The 19245-nt window shown below is 41.8% G+C and overlaps 1 protein-coding gene across 2 annotated transcripts in view; it reads right to left on the reverse strand.

Annotated features, from left to right (window-relative positions):
- The window catches only part of elmo3 (engulfment and cell motility 3), a 33747-nt gene extending 15218 nt beyond the window's left edge, over nucleotides 1-18529 (reverse strand). The window contains exons 1-8 of one of the 2 annotated variants that reach the window (XM_035798181.2): nucleotides 18481-18529; nucleotides 18234-18305; nucleotides 15228-15337; nucleotides 6600-6640; nucleotides 6407-6479; nucleotides 4768-4818; nucleotides 4452-4621; nucleotides 3519-3618 (exon numbers count right to left, since the gene is read on the reverse strand). In XM_035798181.2, the coding sequence (XP_035654074.1) occupies nucleotides 3519-3618; nucleotides 4452-4621; nucleotides 4768-4818; nucleotides 6407-6479; nucleotides 6600-6640; nucleotides 15228-15305 (513 nt within the window). In that variant the 5' untranslated portion in view covers nucleotides 15306-15337; nucleotides 18234-18305; nucleotides 18481-18529. Of the gene's footprint in view, nucleotides 1-3518; nucleotides 3619-4451; nucleotides 4622-4767; nucleotides 4819-6406; nucleotides 6480-6599; nucleotides 6641-15227; nucleotides 15338-18233; nucleotides 18306-18406 lie in introns of both variants that reach the window. The other variant, XM_035798180.2, reaches the window with a different exon arrangement.
- Nucleotides 18530-19245: the final 716 nt, after the last annotated feature.

A 19245-nucleotide genomic window follows, 5' to 3' on the forward strand; every position in this document is an offset into this window, starting at 1 on the left:
TGCATGATGACTAGTGGTCACCAGAGCTCCTACAGACATTTCTTCATGGTCAAAGATTGCACACATGAATATTATGGGTCCAGTTGTCCAGACACAGATTAAGTCTAGTCCTGGCTTTAAATATCACTCTCAGATGATTATATCTGAAAGACCCTTTTAGTCCAGTACTGGGCTTAATCTATGTATTGGAAACCGAACCTAAATGTATTGTCTAATTCCTTACACATACACACACATACAGTGGGGCAAAAAAGTATTTAGTCAACCACCAATTGTGCAAGTTCTCCCACTTAAAAAGATGAGGCCTGTAATTTTCATCATAGGTACACTTCAACTATGACAGACAAAATGAGAAAACAAAATCCAGAAAATCACATTGTAGGATTTTTAATTAATTTATTTGCAAATTCTGGTGGAAAATAAGTATTTGGTCAATAACAAAAGTTTCTCAATACTTTTATATACCCTTTGTTGGCAATGACAGAGGTCAAACGTTTTCTGTAAGTCTTCACAAGGTTTTCACACACTGTTGCTGGCATTTTGGCCCATTCCTCCATGCAGATATCCTCTAGAGCAGTGATGTTTTGGGGCTGTTGCTGGGCAACACAGACTTTCAACTCCCTCTAAAGATTTTCTATGGGGTTGATCTGGAGACTGGCTAGGCCACTCCAGGACCTTGAAATGTTTCTTACGAAGCCAATCCTACATTGCCCGGGCAGTGTGTTTGGGATCATTGTCATGCTGAAAGACCCAGCCACGTTTAATCTTCAATGCCCTTGCTGATGGAAGGAGGTTTTCACTCAAAATCTCAAGATACATGGCCCCATTCATTCTTTCCTTTACATGGATCAGTCGTCCTGGTCCCTTTGCAGAAAAACAGCCCCAAAGCATGATGTTTCCACCCCCATGCTTCACAGTAGGTATGGTGTTCTTTGGATGCAACTCAGCATTCTTTGTCCTCCAAACACGACGAGTTGAGTTTACCAAAAAGTTATATTTTGGTTTCATCTGACCATATGACTTTCTCCCAATCTTCTTCTGGATCATCCAAATGCTCTCTAGCAAACTTCAGACGGGCCTAGACATGTACTGGCTTAAGCAGGGGGACACGTCTGGCACTGCAGGATTTGAGTCCCTGGCGGCGTAGTGCGTTACTGATGGTAGGCTTTGTTACTTTGGTCCCAGCTCTCTGCAGGTCATTCACTAGGTCCCCCCCGTGTGGTTCTGGGATTTTTGCTCACCGTTCTTGTGATCATTTTGGCCCCACGGGGTGAGATCTTGCGTGGAGCCCCGAGGGAGATTATCAGTGGTCTTGTATGTCTTCCATTTCCTAATAATTGCTCCCACAGTTGATTTCTTCAAACCAAGCTGCTTACCTATTGCAGATTCAGTCTTCCCAGCCTGGTGCAGGTCTACAATTTTGTTGCTGGTGTACTTTGACAGCTCTTTGGTCTTGGCCATAGTGGAGTTTGGAGTGTGACTGTTTGAGGTTGTGGACAGGTGTCTTTTATACTGATAACAAGTTCAAACAGGTGCCATTAATACAGGTAACGAGTGGAGGACAGAGGAGACTCAAAGAAGAAGTTACAGGTCTTTGAGAGCCAGAAATCTTGCTTGTTTGTAGGTGACCAAATACTTATTTTCCACCATAATTTGCAAATAAATTCATTAAAAATCCTACAATGTGATTTTCTGGATTTTTTAAATCCTAATTTTGTCTGTCATAGTTGAAGTGTACCTATGATTAACATTACAGGCCTCTCATCTTTTTAAAAGGGAGAACTTGCACAATTGGTGGCTGACTAAATACTTTTTTGCCCCACTGCATGTCTGCATGTACAGTGCCTTGCGAAAGTATTCGGCCCCCTTGAACTTTGCGACCTTTTGCCACATTTCAGGCTTCAAACATAAAGATATAAAACTGTATTTTTTGTGAAGAATCAACAACAAGTGGGACACAATCATGAAGTGGAACGACATTTATTGGATATTTCAAACTTTTTTAACAAATCAAAAACTGAAAAATTGGGCGTGCAAAATTATTCAGCCCCCTTAAGTTAATACTTTGTAGCGCCACCTTTTGCTGCGATTACAGCTGTAAGTCGCTTGGGGTATGTCTCTATCAGTTTTGCACATCGAGAGACTGAAATTTTTTCCCATTCCTCCTTGCAAAACAGCTCAAGCTCAGTGAGGTTGGATGGAGAGCATTTGTGAACAGCAGTTTTCAGTTCTTTCCACAGATTCTCAATTGGATTCAGGTCTGGACTTTGACTTGGCCATTCTAACACCTGGATATGTTTATTTTTGAACCATTCCATTGTATATTTTGCTTTATGTTTTGGATCATTGTCTTGTTGGAAGACAAATCTCCGTCCCAGTCTCAGGACTCCATCAGGTTCTTCCAGAATGGTCCTGTATTTGGCTCCATCCATCTTGCCATCAATTTTAACCATCTTCCCTGTCCCTGCTGAAGAAAAGCAGGCCCAAACCATGATGCTGCCACCATGTTTGACAGTGGGGATGGTGTGTTCAGGGTGATGGGCTGTGTTGCTTTTACGCCAAACATAACGTTTTGCATTCTTGCCAAAAAGTTCAATTTTGGTTTCATCTGACCAGAGCACCTTCTTCCACATGTTTGGTGTGTCTCCCAGGTGGCTTGTGGCAAACTTTAAACAACACTTTTTAATTCGTATCTTTAAGAAATGGCTTTCTTCTTGCCACTCTTCCATAAAGGCCAGATTTGTGCAATATACGACTGATTGTTGTCCTATGGACAGAGTCTCCCACCTCAGCTGTAGATCTCTGCAGTTCATCCAGAGTGATCATGGGCCTCTTGGCTGCATCTCTGATCAGTCTTCTCCTTGTATGAGCTGAAAGTTTAGAGGGACGGCCAGGTCTCGGTAGATTTGCAGTGGTCTGATACTCCTTCCATTTCAATATTATCGCTTGCACAGTGATCCTTGGGATGTTTAAAGCTTGGGAAATCTTTTTGTATCAAAATCCGGCTTTAAACTTCTTCACAACAGTATCTCGGACCTGCCTGGTGTGTTCCTTGTTCTTCATGATGCTCTCTGCGCTTTTAACGGACCTCTGAGACTATCACAGTGCAGGTGCATTTATACGGAGACTTGATTACACACAGGTGGATTGTATTTATCATCATTAGTCATTTAGGTCAACATTGGATCATTCAGAGATCCTCACTGAACTTCTGGAGAGAGTTTGCTGCACTGAAAGTAAAGGGGCTGAATAATTTTGCACGCCCAATTTTTCAGTTTTTGATTTGTTAAAAAAGTTTGAAATATCCAATAATTATCCACTTCAAGATTGTGTCCCACTTGTTGTTGATTCTTCACAAAAAAATACAGTTTTATATCTTTATGTTTGATACCTGAAATGTGGCAAAAGGTCGCAAAGTTCAAGGGGGCCGAATACTTTCGCAAGGCACTGTATGTATATATATGTATATATATTAGTCCTCCACTTCGTCTATAGGCGCCACTAGTTGAGGAACCTACCTTCTTGATGAAGACAGCAGAGACGTTCTCCCATGATACAATCCCATGATCCATCAGCTCCATGAAGCCTGTCAGTGTGTGGGCCATGATCAGAGGGGCCCTTACAAACAAAACACAGAACAGACACACACACACAAAAACTCTTAGACCAGAACATTAGAACATCATTGAATACAACCTTGACATAGAAAGCCATAGACAACACTGAGCATTTATACTGATTGGGTTCCAGGTACAGATAAGAAGACTAAACCAGACTAAACCGTCCCAGGCTGATACCTTTCCCCCCATGTTTGGTACGAAGGTAGGCCGTCATTGTAAATAAGAATTTGTTCTTAACCGAATTCCCTAGTTAAATAAAAAGATTAACAGAATGTGTTTCATGCCTTCACTGGGATTCAAGTGGTATAATTGATTCGTGGGAAAGTGTGTTTTCTAAACAAGGCATGATGGTACATCGTCAAAAGCATGACATCAGGCTCATATCCATGGCATCCCATTGGGTCTCTGATAAACATCTTAACCCCATCACTAGCTATGCAACACAAAGCTGAATATTCTTCAGAGCCAATTCTCCATACCAACTTGATGTCCTTTTTTGACTCACATAATGCAACTAAAGAAACCAATTACAGCTTCCTTGAATTCCTCCATAGTAACTATGCTAACAGTGTGAGGAAAAGGCCAGACTCAGCCCATACTTCACCCAGGAATGTGTTCCCACATGTGAGGAAATCACCTCATCTCTTCACCAGCAACTATCAAAGCACAGCAAATATATGCACTTCCCCCCCCATCCACTATAGAAGGTTAGTTGGAGAGAGAGTGAAGGATTGTAGTGATATATGTTATTGGGGAAAATAAGACAAACTTAGACAAAGACACATTGAGACGCATTGACATGTATAGAGAGACATCGAGAAGGGAACTGACTCGTGAGCGTCCTCTACGATCTTCACCAGCAGAGAGTGGCCATTACGGCTGATAAACTCCTGAGCAAACGTGACATCAGTAGACACGCAGGCCAGCTGCTTCAGCGAATCACAGCGCACGTCTGAGTCGGAGCTCTGGATGCCCTTGTAGAGGTCCTCGGCACAACGGCCCTACAACACGCACACCATAAAACCCCAGACAAAAGGATGGACGAAGTAGTTACACTGATAATGCAATTGTAATAGGCCTACAGAGCGTGCAGACACACACAGCCATGAGGGGATTATCTCTGTCAGGCTCTTGTTTGCAGACTCACCGGTGCCTTGGTCAGACGGAGAATGCAGCCATTCTTTATGTCCAGACGGTTCTAGAAGACAACGACACACAGTCATACAGGCAATAAAGACCGACTTAGAAATGGCTTAGACTGATTACTGTTTTCAAACTGTACTAAGGGACATAATTATAAAGTGAGAGAGGGCGAGCGAGAGATAGGAGAGAGAGAGAGAGAGAGAGGAGAAAAAAGGGAGAGAAAAAAAAAGAACGAGAGAGAAATGGAGTTGATTTAGTTTCAGATGAATAGCTCAACATCTCTCCACAGACACCCACAAACGCAAAAATAGACTTGCTTTATAATTTGACACGCTATGACGCCATTGACGCGTGCAGCCCATCTGTTCTCTCATGAACTCCTGTGCGTTCTTATTCCAGTGTGTACACACTGGTTCACGTGCGTAAAAAACACATTTTGTTTGAATTGAGCTTTGGGATCAATATCATGCCAAGTGTATTGTGAACTCACAGCATGCATTTTGTATTTGTGTATCATGTTCTGTACAAATAAGTACCAATCCACAAATGTAAATCACTAATCCACAAACAAACACCTTTTGATTAGTATTTGTAAATCGATAAATTGCATTCTGATATTTTTATAACTGAAAATACGCAGGTCATTTCCAAGGGCCTCAAGTTAAACGACTGCCATAAAGACTAAAAGTTATCACGCGTGGAAAGCGAGTTGTAGTTGTCGTTTCCCTTGCTCTGCACGGCCGTGGCTTTTGTGGAGCCGATGCTTTGAGGGTGACTGTTGTCGATGTGTGCAGAGGGTCCCTGGATCAAGCCCAGACTGAGGCGAGGAGAGTGACAGAAGCAATACCATTACAAAGTCTGAGCCCATATCCTACACCTCACCTCTACCTTTTGCATGCCTCTCCTGGGGAAACGGATAGAGGCATCAGGAGTACTTATGTCTCCATAATGCTCATCGTCTGTGCAACATAAGACAGCGGATGGATTATAATCCCTTACAATGTATGACATATCCTTCACATTTAGTGGTGCTATCATACTGGCCAGCTAATTCAACTAGTTGGGTGATTAACGGAAGTACACCGCAATAGTGTTGCAAATATAGAGTCCTCTAGGGCTTCGATTATTTACGTTGGACGTACTATGGATACACATATGGTTACCATACTATCATTTATAGAAACTGCTTTCTATGGGTACAAAACTGTTTTATACAAATAACTTTCCACACGTGACAACTTTTTGTATTTCTCTTGTCATCAAATCCCTGACAAAAGTCAGGTGACCTAAGCGCTTCCAAATATGGAGTTGCAGGTTTTCCATATCTGTCATGTTTGCGCATATCTCTCCTATGTGCACATTGTTATGGCAGGCATTTTACTTTAGGCCCTTGGAAATTACCTGCATTGCCCCTGGTCGAGGGGTGTGTTTGACCTCTCCAAAGGTCACCAGCATAGTTTAGCTCCAACAGCCACCCACACCCAGGTCACTGGCATTGATGACATTTCAGACATCACTGGCATGACAGTGACATCTTCTACTATCAAGTTATAGTACAGAAGCTACACACTGAACAGCCAGAGAGACCGGTTTGTTCACAGACAGCCTCCGTGATCACAGTAAAGAAAGATCAATCAACTCACAGATTCAGTGATGTAGATCTGAACACCGTCGGCATACTGGAGGGCGTAGTTATCAGGGCCCGGAAGATTCCACCTTAAAACACAGTCATCTTAGCCACTGTAACTACTCCAATAGGACAAAGTAGTTACTTGAACTCCACAAGAACAGCATTAGACCAAATAGAAAGCGCTTTTTAAACATGAACACACTTACCCGTCACAAACCTCCTTAATTACGGCAGAAAGGGGCTTTTTCTGTCAGAAGACAAGCACAGGTGTGATCAATGAGCAGCAGGAAGTAGGAAGTGATTTAGATATCATGCCTTCATTTTGTAAACCACGGTGGAACTATAGTACACCAGTCCCATGACCCGAGCCTGCTGATCCTGCCTACTTCCTCTATGCGGCTGACGAATGTATTTGAGGCAGCATGGAAATTCAGTGCATTGAATAAATAAGAGGCAAACTACTCCAAAGACTACACATCAATTGCCCTGTAATTTGTGGTATACATGGTGGTCAACCAATCAAATGTTTTGGTGTACTGTGGTAGACCTATCGCTGCTCTGTAATTAGTGATCTGTAGGGGGTCAACCAATCAGAGGTTTTTGGTGAGGTCTGGTAGTCCAATAGGAGTGATTGAGGGGCTTGCGGTTAGTTATTTTCTCCCATGAAGTGTCTACAGAACCAGCCTGTTCACAAATCCTGGACATTACATTACAAAGTTAAGGGTCACTCTCTAACTCCAAGAACATTCGGTGGTACTGTTGAAGTACTAAACATCTTAATATCAAGTGTTAAGAACAGTACCAGTCAAAAGTTTGGACACACCTACTCATTCAAGGGTTTTCCTTTATTTGTACTATTTTCTACATTGTAGAATAATAGTGAAGACATCAAAACTATGAAATAGTACATATGGAATCATTTAGTAATAAAAAAAAAACAGTTAAACAAATCCAACTACTTAAATATTTGAGATTCTTCAGTTGCCTTGATGACGCCTTTGCATTCTCTCAACCAGCTTCATGAGCTAGTCACCTGGATTTAAAAAAATTGTATCTTTATTTAACTAGGCAAGTCAATTAAGAACAAATTCTTAGTTTCAATGACGGCCTTCCGGTTACTAGTCCAACGCTCTAACCACTAGGCCACCCTGCATTTCAATTAACAGGTGTGCATTGTTAAAGGTTCATTTGTGGAATTTCTTTCTTTCTTAATGCCTTTGTACCAATCAGTTGTGTTGTGACAAGGTAGGGGTGGGATACAGAAGATAGCGCTATTTAGTAAGAGACCAAGTCCATATTATGGCAAGAACAGCTCAAATAAGCAAGGAGAAATGGCAGTCCATTATTACTTTAAGGCATGAAGGTCAGTCAATCTGGAAAATTATAAGAACTTTGAATATTTCTTCAAGTGCAGTCCCAAAAACCATCAAGCGCTATAATGAAACCAGCTCACAAAACGACCGTCATAGGAAAGGAAGACCCAAAGTTACCTCTGCTGCAGAGGTTAACAGAGGATAAGTTCATTAAGAGTTACCAGCCTCAGAAATTGAAGCCCAAATAAATGCGAGTTCAAGTAACAGACACATCTCAGCATCAATTGTTCAGAGGAGACTGCGTGAATCTGGCCTGAATTGCTACAAAGAAACCACTACTAAAAGGACACCAATAATAAGAAGAGACTTGATTGGGCCAAGAAACACGAGCAATGGACATAAGACTGGTGGAAATCTGTACTTTGGTCCAAATATGAGCTTATTGGTTCCAACCGCTGTGTCTCTGAGACACAGCGTAAGTGAACGGATGATCTCCGCATGTGTGGTTCCCACCGTGAAGCTTGGAGGAAGAGGTGTGATGGTGTGGGGGTGCTTTGCTGGTGACACTGTCGTGATTTATTAAGAATCATGACACTTCACCAGCCTGGCTACCACAGTGATACGCCATCCCATATGGTGTGCGCTTAGTGGGACTATCATTTGTTTTTCCAACAGGACAATGACCCAAAACACACCTCCAGGCTGTGTAAGGGCTATTTGACCAAGGAGGAGAGTGACGGAATGCTGCATCAAATGACCTGGCCTCCACAATCACCCAACCGCAACCCAATTGAGATGGTTTGGGATGAGTTGGATCGGAGAGTGAAGGAAAAGCAGCCAACAAGTGCTCAGCATTTGTGGGTACTCCTTCAAAACTGTCAGAAAAGCATTTCTCATGAAGCTGGTTAAGAGAATGCTAAGAGTGTGCAAAGCTGTCATCAAAGCAAAAAGGGTGACCACTTTTTTTGTGCCATTTTTTCTTCCCAATTTGTTGTATTCAAGTGGTAGTTACAGCCTTGTCCCATCGCTGCAACTCCCGTACGGACTCGATAGAGGCAAAGGTCGAGAGCCGTGCGTCCTCTGAAACACAACCCCGCCAAGCTGCACTGCTCTTTGACACACTGCTCGCTTAACCGGGAAACCAGCCACACCAATGTGTCGGAGGAAACACCGTACACCTGGCGACCGGGTCAGCGTGCATGTGCCCGGGCGCACCACAGGGAAGTCAGTTAAGAACAAATTCTTATTTACAATGACGGCCTTCCAAAAGCCAAAAGGCCTCCTGCGGGGACAGGGGCTGGGATTAAAAATATAAAGAAATATAGGACAAAACAAACATCATGACAACACTACATAAAAAGAGACCTAAGACAACATCGCAAGACACCAACAAATCACAACAGAGCATGGTAGCAACACAAAACATGGTACAAACATTATTTCATTCTGGTTTTGTTTCTGTGAACTCGATGTGCAGTTTCTGTAGAGATAAATCAGATCAAGGCTGAACTGTGCGATGTAGTTGGGAGTTGTAGTTTTCCAACAGGCCAATATTCTACACTGTGCTAAACTGAAGTGGTGATTAACTACAATGACCATAATCCACTGTGGGCCCACGTAAAACTTGTCCTGTCTGTGCGGAGACTGAGAGGGATCAAAAGCAGGTGCTTCACAAGCCTGAAAAGACGTGATCTAAGCAGTCATAAAAGTATGCCTTATCTACTTTGAAGAACAAATAAAATAGTGATAGACAGCATGGGCAGCAGTTCTATAGAGAAGTAACTTGGAATTAAATAAAGTCATCAAATATTTTATTAAAGTAAAGCAATGTGAATAGTAAATAAATGGTTAATAAGTGATACGCAGTAATGGGCAGTCAATACCATCATGGAACGTTTATTAATTGTTTTATTCAGTGTTGTTACAGCATTCAATCCATGATAACAATGACTGAGATTATCTTGAGGGAAGATCAAGGCGGAACTACATTATTGTGGACAGAATTGCAAAATCTCCACGAGACCTGGACGGGGTCTGAGGATAAAGTGAAGGAAATTATCTCTAAGAAATGTAAGACAAACCACAGGAAGATTGAGGTGTTGTGCGCCTACAGGATCGGGAAACCCTCCGCCGGCCCAGGTGACAGGCCCAGGCCGATAGTGGCCAAGTTCAAAGACAAGGTAGCCGTTCTGGAAAAGAGACAAGAATTTGAGAGGAACGTACATCTTCCACAACGAGGACTATCCTGAAGCTGTCCGCCAGAAGAGAAAATAACTTATCCACTATGACAGGCACATTGTCCACCCTCCCTACCAACAGCCTGGAAGGGATGACAGAGCCAAGCCTATGGGTTTGTAGCTTCAACCCCACAGCAAACACACACACTTACACAAACAGTTTATGGACTGCTTAATGTTTTTCTCTTGCTTTATTTGGTCTTTTACATATTAATGTCCATCTCTGAGAAGTACCCAGGAAAGGCCTGAAAACAGCCCATATTATTAATATATGTAGCCTTAGAAATAAGGTTAATGAAATCAATAACTCGCTAACATTCTTATATTAGCTATTTCTGAGACTCCCTTAGATAATTCCTTTGATGATACTGCAGTAGCAATACAAGGATAACATGTATAGATGAGACAGCAATGCTTATGGGGGAAGTAAAAGTATTCACACGCTTTACTAAGTACTTTGTTGAAGCACCTTTGGCAACGAGTCTTCTTGGGTATAACGCTACAAGCTTCCCACACTTGTATTTGGCTGTGTGCTTAAGGTTGTTGTCGTGTTGGAAAGTGAACCTTCGCCCCCCTCTGAGATCCTGAGCACTCTCTGCACTTTGATCGGTTTATCTTTCCCTCGATCCTGACTAGACTCCCAGTCCCTGTTGCTGAAAAACATTCCCATAGCATGATGCTGCCACCATGCTTCACCGTAGGGATGGTGACAGGTTTCCTCCAGACTTGACGCTTGGCATTCAGGTCAAAGAGGCATTCAGGCCATCTTAGTTTCATCAGACCAGAGAATCTTGTTTCTTATGGTCAGAGTTCTTTAGGTACCATTGTGCAAACTCCAAGCGGGTTGTCATGTGCATTTTACTGAGGAGTGGCTTCCGCCTGGCCACTCTACCATAAAGGCATGACTGGTGGAATGCTGCAGAGATGGGAGAATCTTCCAGAAGAACAACTATCTCCACATAGGAACTCTGGAGCTCTGTCAGTCAAACCGATTGCTTAGTTTGGCCAGGCGGCCAGGTCTAGGAAGAATCTTGGTGGTTCCAAACTTCTTAAATTTAAGAATGATGGAGACCACTGTGTTCTTGGGGACCTTCAATGCTGCAGAAATGTTTTGATACCCTTCCCCAAATCTGTGCCTCGCCACAATCCTGTCTCGGAGCTCTACGGACAATTCCTTCGATAATAATCTGTCTGTAGGTGTAGGCAAGACCATAAGCAAATAGGGATATGAGTAAATAATTAATTAGGGTGATTTTTCCACAAGTAGACAGGTATTTTCCTTTCCATGGTAGAAAGATGACCTATTTTTGCTAACTTTCTATTCAAATGTATTGTAGTGAGATCATTTATTTATTTCAGGATATGAATACAGAGTATGTCCACATCACCGTCAAACCATTTTATTGGTAAACTACCTGGTAAACTACCTTGTAATCTAACGGCATAATATGCCGTGTTTGCTCCTTACCTTCTTTTTCTTGATCTCCAGTATTTTCCACAACTAGTCACATTTATTCCACAAGTCTGACTTCCCCTTTACCTCCTGAGCAACCAGTAAACATTCCCCCGTTTCGAGTTTATTTGTCACGTCCTCTGCATCCATTTTGCTGCCTTTGTGTTTTTGCTGCCACAAGTCTGGTTCATCCTTTGGAGCAATTTCCAAATGCCTGAAGGTACCACGTTCATCTGTACAAACAATAGTACGCAAGTATAAATGCCATGGGACCACGCAGCCGTCATACCGCTCAGGAAGAAGATGCGTTCTGTCTCCTAGAGATGAGCGTACTTCGGTGCGAAAAGTGCAAATCAATCCCAGAACAACAGCAAAGGACCTTGTGAAGATATTGGAGGAAACAGGTAGAGAAGTATCTATATCCACAGAAAAACTAGTTCTATATTGACATAAACTGAAAGGCAGGAAGGAAGGAAGAAGCCACTGCTCCAAAACCGCCATAAAAAAAACCAGACTACGGTTTGCAACTGCACATGGGGACAAAGATCGTACTTTTTAGAGAAATGTCCTCAGATCTGATGAAACAAATATGTAACTTTTTGGCCATAATGACCATTGTTATCTTTGGAAGAAAAACGGGGAGACTTGCAATCCGAAGAACACCATCCCAACCGTGAAGCACGGGGGTGGCAGCATCATATTGTGGGGGTGCTTTGCTGCAGGAGCGACTGGTGCACTTCACAAAATAGATGGCATCATGAGGGAGGAAAATGATGTGGATATATTGAAGCAACATCAAGAAATCAGTCAGGAAGTTAAAGCTTGGTCGCAAATGGGTCTTCCAAATGGACAATGACCGCAAGCATACTTCCAAAGTTGTGGCAAAATGGCTTAAGGACAACAACGTCAAGGTATTGGAGTGGCCATCACAAAGCCCTGATCTCAATCCCATAGAAAATGTGTGGGCAGAACTGAAAAAGCATGTGCAAGTAAGGAGGCCTACAAACCTGACTCCGTTAAACCAGCTCTGTCAGGAGGAATGGGCCAAAATTCACCCAACATATTGTGGGAAGCTTGTGGAAGGCTACCAGAAACATCTGACCCAAGTTAAAGAATATAAAGGCAACGCTACCAAATACTAATTGAGCGTATGTAAACTTCTGACCCGCTGGGAATGTGATGAAAGAAATAAAAGCTGAAATAAAGTGGTGATCCTAACTGACCTAAGACAAGGCATTTTTACTAAGATTAAATGTCAGGAATTGTGAAAAACTGAGTTTAAATGTATTTGGTTAAGGTGTATGTAAACGTCTGACTTCAACTGTGTGGATTTGATTAAAATACATAGGATGTGTCTGTCTGTGGAAAAATACACATTTAAACAATCGATTGGTCGAAAGAACAGACAACTCTCGGTTTACCAAGGTTTTTTTCCGTACAGCCTGTAGGTTCTTTCCTTGATTATTGTCCAGTCATGTGGTCAAGTTCTTCAAAGAAAGACCCGGCATCTGGCCCAGAACAGAGCAGCACATCTTGCTCTTCATTGAAATCAGAGGGCTGATATAAATACTATGCATGCCAGTCTCTCTTGGCTAAGAGTTGAGGAGACTGACTGCGTCACTTCTTACATTAATGTGTTGAAAATTCCAAATGGTTTGCATAATCAACTTACACACAGCTCTGACACACACATTTAGCCCACCAGACATGCCACCAGGGGTCTTTTCACAGTCCCCAAATCCAGAACAAATTCAAGAAAGCATATAGTATTAAATAGATCCATTATTATGGAACTCCCTTCCATCTCATATTGCTCAAATCAACAGCAAAGCTGGTTTCAAAAAACAACACCTCACAGCACATCTCTCCCCTATTCGACCTAGATATTTTGTGTGCTTGTATTGATATGTAGGCTGTGTGTGACGTTTTTAAATGCTTGTAGTTCTGTCCTCAAGCTTTTCTTGTCTATTAATGTTCTTCATTATGGTAATGTTTCATGTTTTGTGTGGACTGCTGCTTTCGCAAAAGCTAATGGGGATCCTGATAAAAAATAAAAAACTAATAATGCTTAGTGCATGTTAAAAAAAAACACTAAATTGAAAACAGCACTAAATCGCTCAGTATTATTTATTGCTGAAAATTGCAAACGTGTAGTGTATTTTGAGTAACTTTAAACGTTGACTTGATGTGCTCTAACAAAAAATGTATCAAAACAAAATGGATCAACCCCTGCTAAAATGGATCAACCCCTGCTAAAATGGATCAACCCCTGCTAAAATGGATCAACCCCTACATAAATATATCAACCCCTACATAAATATATCAACCCCTACATAAATATATCAACCCCTACATAAATATATCAACCCCTACATAAATATATCAACCCCTACATAAATATATCAACCCCTACATAAATATATCAACCCCAACATAAATATATCAACCCCTACATAAATATATCAACCCCTACATAAATATATCAACCCCTACATAAATATATCAACCCCTACATAAATATATCAACCCCAACATAAATATATCAACCCCAACATAAATATATCAACCCCAACATAAATATATCAACCCCAACATAAATATATCAACCCAACATAAATATATCAACCCCTACATAAATATATCAACCCCTACATAAATATATCAACCCCAACATAAATATATCAACCCCAACATAAATATATCAACCCCAACATAAATATATCAACCCCAACATAAATATATCAACCCCTACATAAATATATCAACCCCAACATAAATATATCAACCCCTACATAAATATATCAACCCCTACATAAATATATCAACCCCAACATAAATATATCAACCCCTACATAAATATATCAACCCCTACATAAATATATCAACCCCAACATAAATATATCAACCCCAACATAAATATATCAACCCCTACATAAATATATCAACCCCAACATAAATATATCAACCCCTACATAAATATATCAACCCCTACATAAATATATCAACCCCTACATAAATATATCAACCCCTACATAAATATATCAACCCCTACATAAATATATCAACCCCAACATAAATATATCAACCCCAACATAAATATATCAACCCCTACATAAATATATCAACCCCTACATAAATATATCAACCCCTACATAAATATATCAACCCCAACATAAATATATCAACCCCTACATAAATATATCAACCCCTACATAAATATATCAACCCCAACATAAATATATCAACCCCTACATAAATGGACATGAATTATTATCCACATAATAGTGAACATGTCCTGTTGCTGCAGGATTATTTTACTGCTGTAGCAAACTGGCTCAAATTAACATTCTACATTTGAAAATACTTTGTGCCAAAACCGCCATGTTCTTTACAGAGCGTGTAATGATCTTACCAGAGCTCCGACAACGTACTGCATGACATCAACTTCACAGGCACTCGTATCTAGCGAACACCTTTTACTCAGCTAAGGCCCTGGTCTATTAACAGTTTGACATCATAAACAACCATTACATTAGCACCCTACTTTACTATGATAACTTCTCTATTGATAGGGTGGCATGTTTCTATGGCAGCAGCTGCTTCACAACTCTGAACACGCTGCATCCATGCTGAGGTGCACTACCCCTTCATAAACCACATCATTAGCCCGCCCATCTCTGTCTTGCTACATAAACCACAGCTCTAATACAACCCACAGGCTGCAGTGCTGATTTCTACTGTAACTTTCCACTCAGGATTTGATAGTTCAGTAGGTTTTTTTTCTCCTTCAACTCTCTGACTCAGGCTCCTCTCCTGTGTGCTAATGCTTACCTGGTCCAGTTGAATGAGCTGAGGGTATGCCCCTGGCATCTGGATGGCAATTTTCACGATATCCTTCTGTTGCGGCATCTTGAAGTGTGTTTATAGGTGTCCTCCTAAGACTGAGACATAATAACATTTTACTATCAAAGAATTCACACAGTAAAATAGGGGTTTCTGTAGGTTTCTGACCAGATCAGATCAGCATGGTCCTCGAGTCATGAGAGCTTCCATTTTCCAAATGAAACTTTATCTTCCTCTTTGACAAGTAGTATGTCTGTATTTTCTTCAGTGTGTACAGGGAACATGGCCCTTTCTGTGTATAGGACTACACACAATTGAAGGCCAGACAGACAGACATGCATCCAGAGGAGTCCCAGAGGAAAGGAGACAGGCAAACTCTTTTCATGCTCTCCAGCACATATGGAAACACTAAAGTTTGTTAAACAATTTTGCACATGCTTCACCTGATGAAAAGGAAAATGTGTGTGTGTGTCTCCCATCCGCGGGAAATGGAAATAACCTACTTACAATGATCACCACCAGTGTTTTGGCTTTGATGGAAACTAACCTGAAACTTTTCTCACTCACTTCATATACTAATACTCTTGATGCCTTGTGAGAGACAATGATCTCTTGACCCATAACATTCCTATGCAGTAGCCTAGTAGCCTATCCATACAAGGATAGGGTGAGGTGTCGATAGTGTAGGCCAGTGTTTCCCAAACTCGGTCCTGGGGCCCCCCTGGGTGCACATTTGCTTTTTTTCTCTAGCACTACACAGCAGATTCAAATAATCAAAGCTTGAAGAGGAGTTGGTTATTTGACTCTGCTATGTGGTGCTAGGGCAAAAACCAAATTGTGCACCCGGGGGGGAGGCATGAGAGTTTGGGAAACCCTGGTATAGGCTACATGACAGGCTGGCAGGGAAGGAGGTGTTTGGGTTTCCAAGGATCTCTCCCCTGCCTGTCCCAGCATGCATTGGGCTTGAGACTAAGTGGCTGTAACAAACATTTCACACCCGCTATAACACCTGCTGAAGTTGCTAAACTGTGTACGCGACCAATAAACTGCTGCTACTGCAAGAGACAGAGGATAGAGACAGACAGAGAGAGAGAATGTGTGACCTCAACCTCATCGAATCAAATTTATTTATACAGCCCTTCGTACATCAGCTGATATCTCAAAGTGCTGTTCAGAAACCCACCCTAAAACCCCAAACAGCAAGCAATGCAGGTGTTGAAGCACGTTGGCTAGGAAAAACTCCCTAGAAAGGCCAAAACCTATGAAGAAACCTAGAGGAACCAGGCTATGAGGGGTGGCCAGTCCTCTTCTGGCTGTGCCAGGTGGAGATAACAAAACATGGCCAAGATGTTCAAATGTTCATAAATGACCAGCATGGTCAAATAATAGATCTGGGACAGGTAGCACGTCCGGTGAACAGGTCAGGATTCCATAGCCGCAGGCAGAACATCGAGCACCTTTGGGATAAATTAGAACACAGACCGTGAGCCAGGCCTAATCACCCAACATCAGTGCCGACCTCACTAATGCTCTTGTGGCTGAATGGAAGCAAGTCCCCGCAGCAATGTTCCAACATCTAGTGGAAAGCCTTCCCAGAAGAATGGAGGCTATTACAGCAGAAGAGGGGGGACCAACTCCGTATTAACGCCCATGATTTAGGAATGAGATGTCCGACGAGCAGGTGTCCACATACTTTTGGCCATGTCGTGTATTACTGCTGTTCACTGTAACAGTGTTAGTGATTATTATAGTGAAGCACATCGTAATAGCGCCCATGACCATATAGGGCTATGCATTAATGTGTACTTTCGGGTATCCCTTCGGTTAGCCTGCAGAACTAACTGTGTCATGCCCCTTGACCCTCCGCCGGTCCCATTAGGGTGGGGAGGGGCGGGCCTTTAGCTTCTTGGAATTCCAACCCTGACAGACCTCCACCTACAACTGCCACCACACACACACACACACTTTGAAGTCTGTTGACATCTGCACCACCAGTTGAGAAGGGCTATTACTGCCTGAGACTTTACATTCTGGGTGCTGGGCAAATGGCAGTTGTCTAAACACTAGTGAAAATTGATCCATGGGTCAAGAGCCAGTCATTTCCTGGCGTGACTCATTTAAAATGCATATTGAAAGAGTCAAGCTCCAGAGTGGCGCAGCGGTCTAAGGCACTGTATCTCAGTGCTAGAGGTGTCACCGAGGTCCCTGGTTTGAATCCAGGCTGTATCACATCCGGACGTGACTGGGAGTCCCATAGGGTGGCGCACAATTGGCCCAGCGTCGTCAGGGTTTGGCCGGGGTAGGCCGTCGTTGTAAATAAGAATTTGTTCATAATTGACTTGCCTAGTTAAATACATTTTTAAAATTCAACTGGCGGTGCCGATGACAACCGACTTCAAAGTGTGTGTGTGGTGGCAGTTGTAGGTGGAGGTCTGTCAGGGTTGGAATTTCAAGAAGGCCCTCCTCCTCCCCACCCTAATGGGACAGGCAGTGGGTTTTATGAGTGATCCTAGGAAATCAAATCTATCTACATAATGAGTAGTTGAATTCATGGTGGGTATTTTGGAAGTAGTTTCATTGTATGCCAGCATCTGCTGTGAAATGGCTAATGCAGAGAAATTATTTAACATTCCATTTTTGTGAAATGTTTGGTAAGATAATATACCAATTTCTCTGCATTAGCCATTTCACAGCAGATGCTGGCATACAATGAAAACTACTTCCAAAATACCCACCATGAATTAAACTACTCATTATGTAGATAGATTTGATTTCCTAGGATCACCCATAAAAATTAGGGTGACTGATTAACGTTATATTGATAATGTCAACCCGTTTATTCTAGCTCGCTGTAGACACGGATAATGCTGTACTGGGCCCCCGGAGCTATTCGTACCAGGAATACTAAACATATTTGTTCCTTCTCGTTCGCAAAGTTTAGAGAACAATCAAAAGAAAATCTATATTTGAGTTGAACATTTATTTAGTTCTTACCTTTCTGAAAATAGAAGTTAGTGTCCTCGCGAAAGCCCAGAGTTCGAGAATGTAAGCATTTGCAATCCCTCCCTAGAAAGGACGACAATAATCCGTGAGATTTATATTTTGAATTTGCGCAATCTTGGAGAAGGCTCCCCTAGGCGGAGAAATGTCTTTAAATAATCAATTACTTTTTGAAATTTGTTAAAGTTCCGGGTTGAGTCGAGTCACACCCGCCCCCCTGTAGGAAGAAGCGTGTACTGACCATAGATCGACCAGCCCCAACTTTTCCGACATAGTGGGTTTACTGTAAACGGATGTGCATCTAAGGGGAAATTATTTGAAAAGCCTATAGAGCGCTCAAAAATGAGTACGGACAGGTTCAGAAACAACTAAAGTATTGTGCGATTTTTTTTCTCCACATTGAATATTTCCAAAATGCAATTTATTTTTATTGGACTGATGTGAGATAGTTGTCCGGATTGAAAAATACTGTATATGCCATTTCAATTATATAGGCTACTAATCCCTAAATGATATTAATCTGGTTTCTGATAAACATTGCCTGTTAGATTATATTATCTTGTGTTTTATAAGGAACAAAAAATATAAACGCAACATGTAAAGTGTTGGTCCCATGGGTGAAGCTGAAATGAAAGAGCCCAGAAATGTTCCATACACACAAAAAGCTTATTTCACTCAAATGTTGTTTAAACATTTAAACATTTGTTTACATCCTTGTTAGTGAGCATTTCTCCTTTGCCGAGATAATCCATCCAACTGACAGGTGTGGCATATCAAGAAGATGATTAAACAGCATAATCATTACTCAGGTGCGCCTTGTGCCCAGGACAATAAAAAAAGTGCAGTTTTGTCCCACAACACAATGCCACAGATGTCTTATGTTTTGAGGGAGTGTACAATTGGCATGCTGACTGCAAGAATGTCCACCAGAGCTGTTGCCAGAGAATTGAATGTTTGGCAGTACGTCCAACTGGTCTCACAACCGCAGACCACGTGTAACCATTGC

This window comes from Oncorhynchus keta, chromosome 22 (genome assembly GCF_023373465.1).
Source record: "Oncorhynchus keta strain PuntledgeMale-10-30-2019 chromosome 22, Oket_V2, whole genome shotgun sequence".
Lineage (NCBI taxonomy): Eukaryota > Metazoa > Chordata > Actinopteri > Salmoniformes > Salmonidae > Oncorhynchus > Oncorhynchus keta.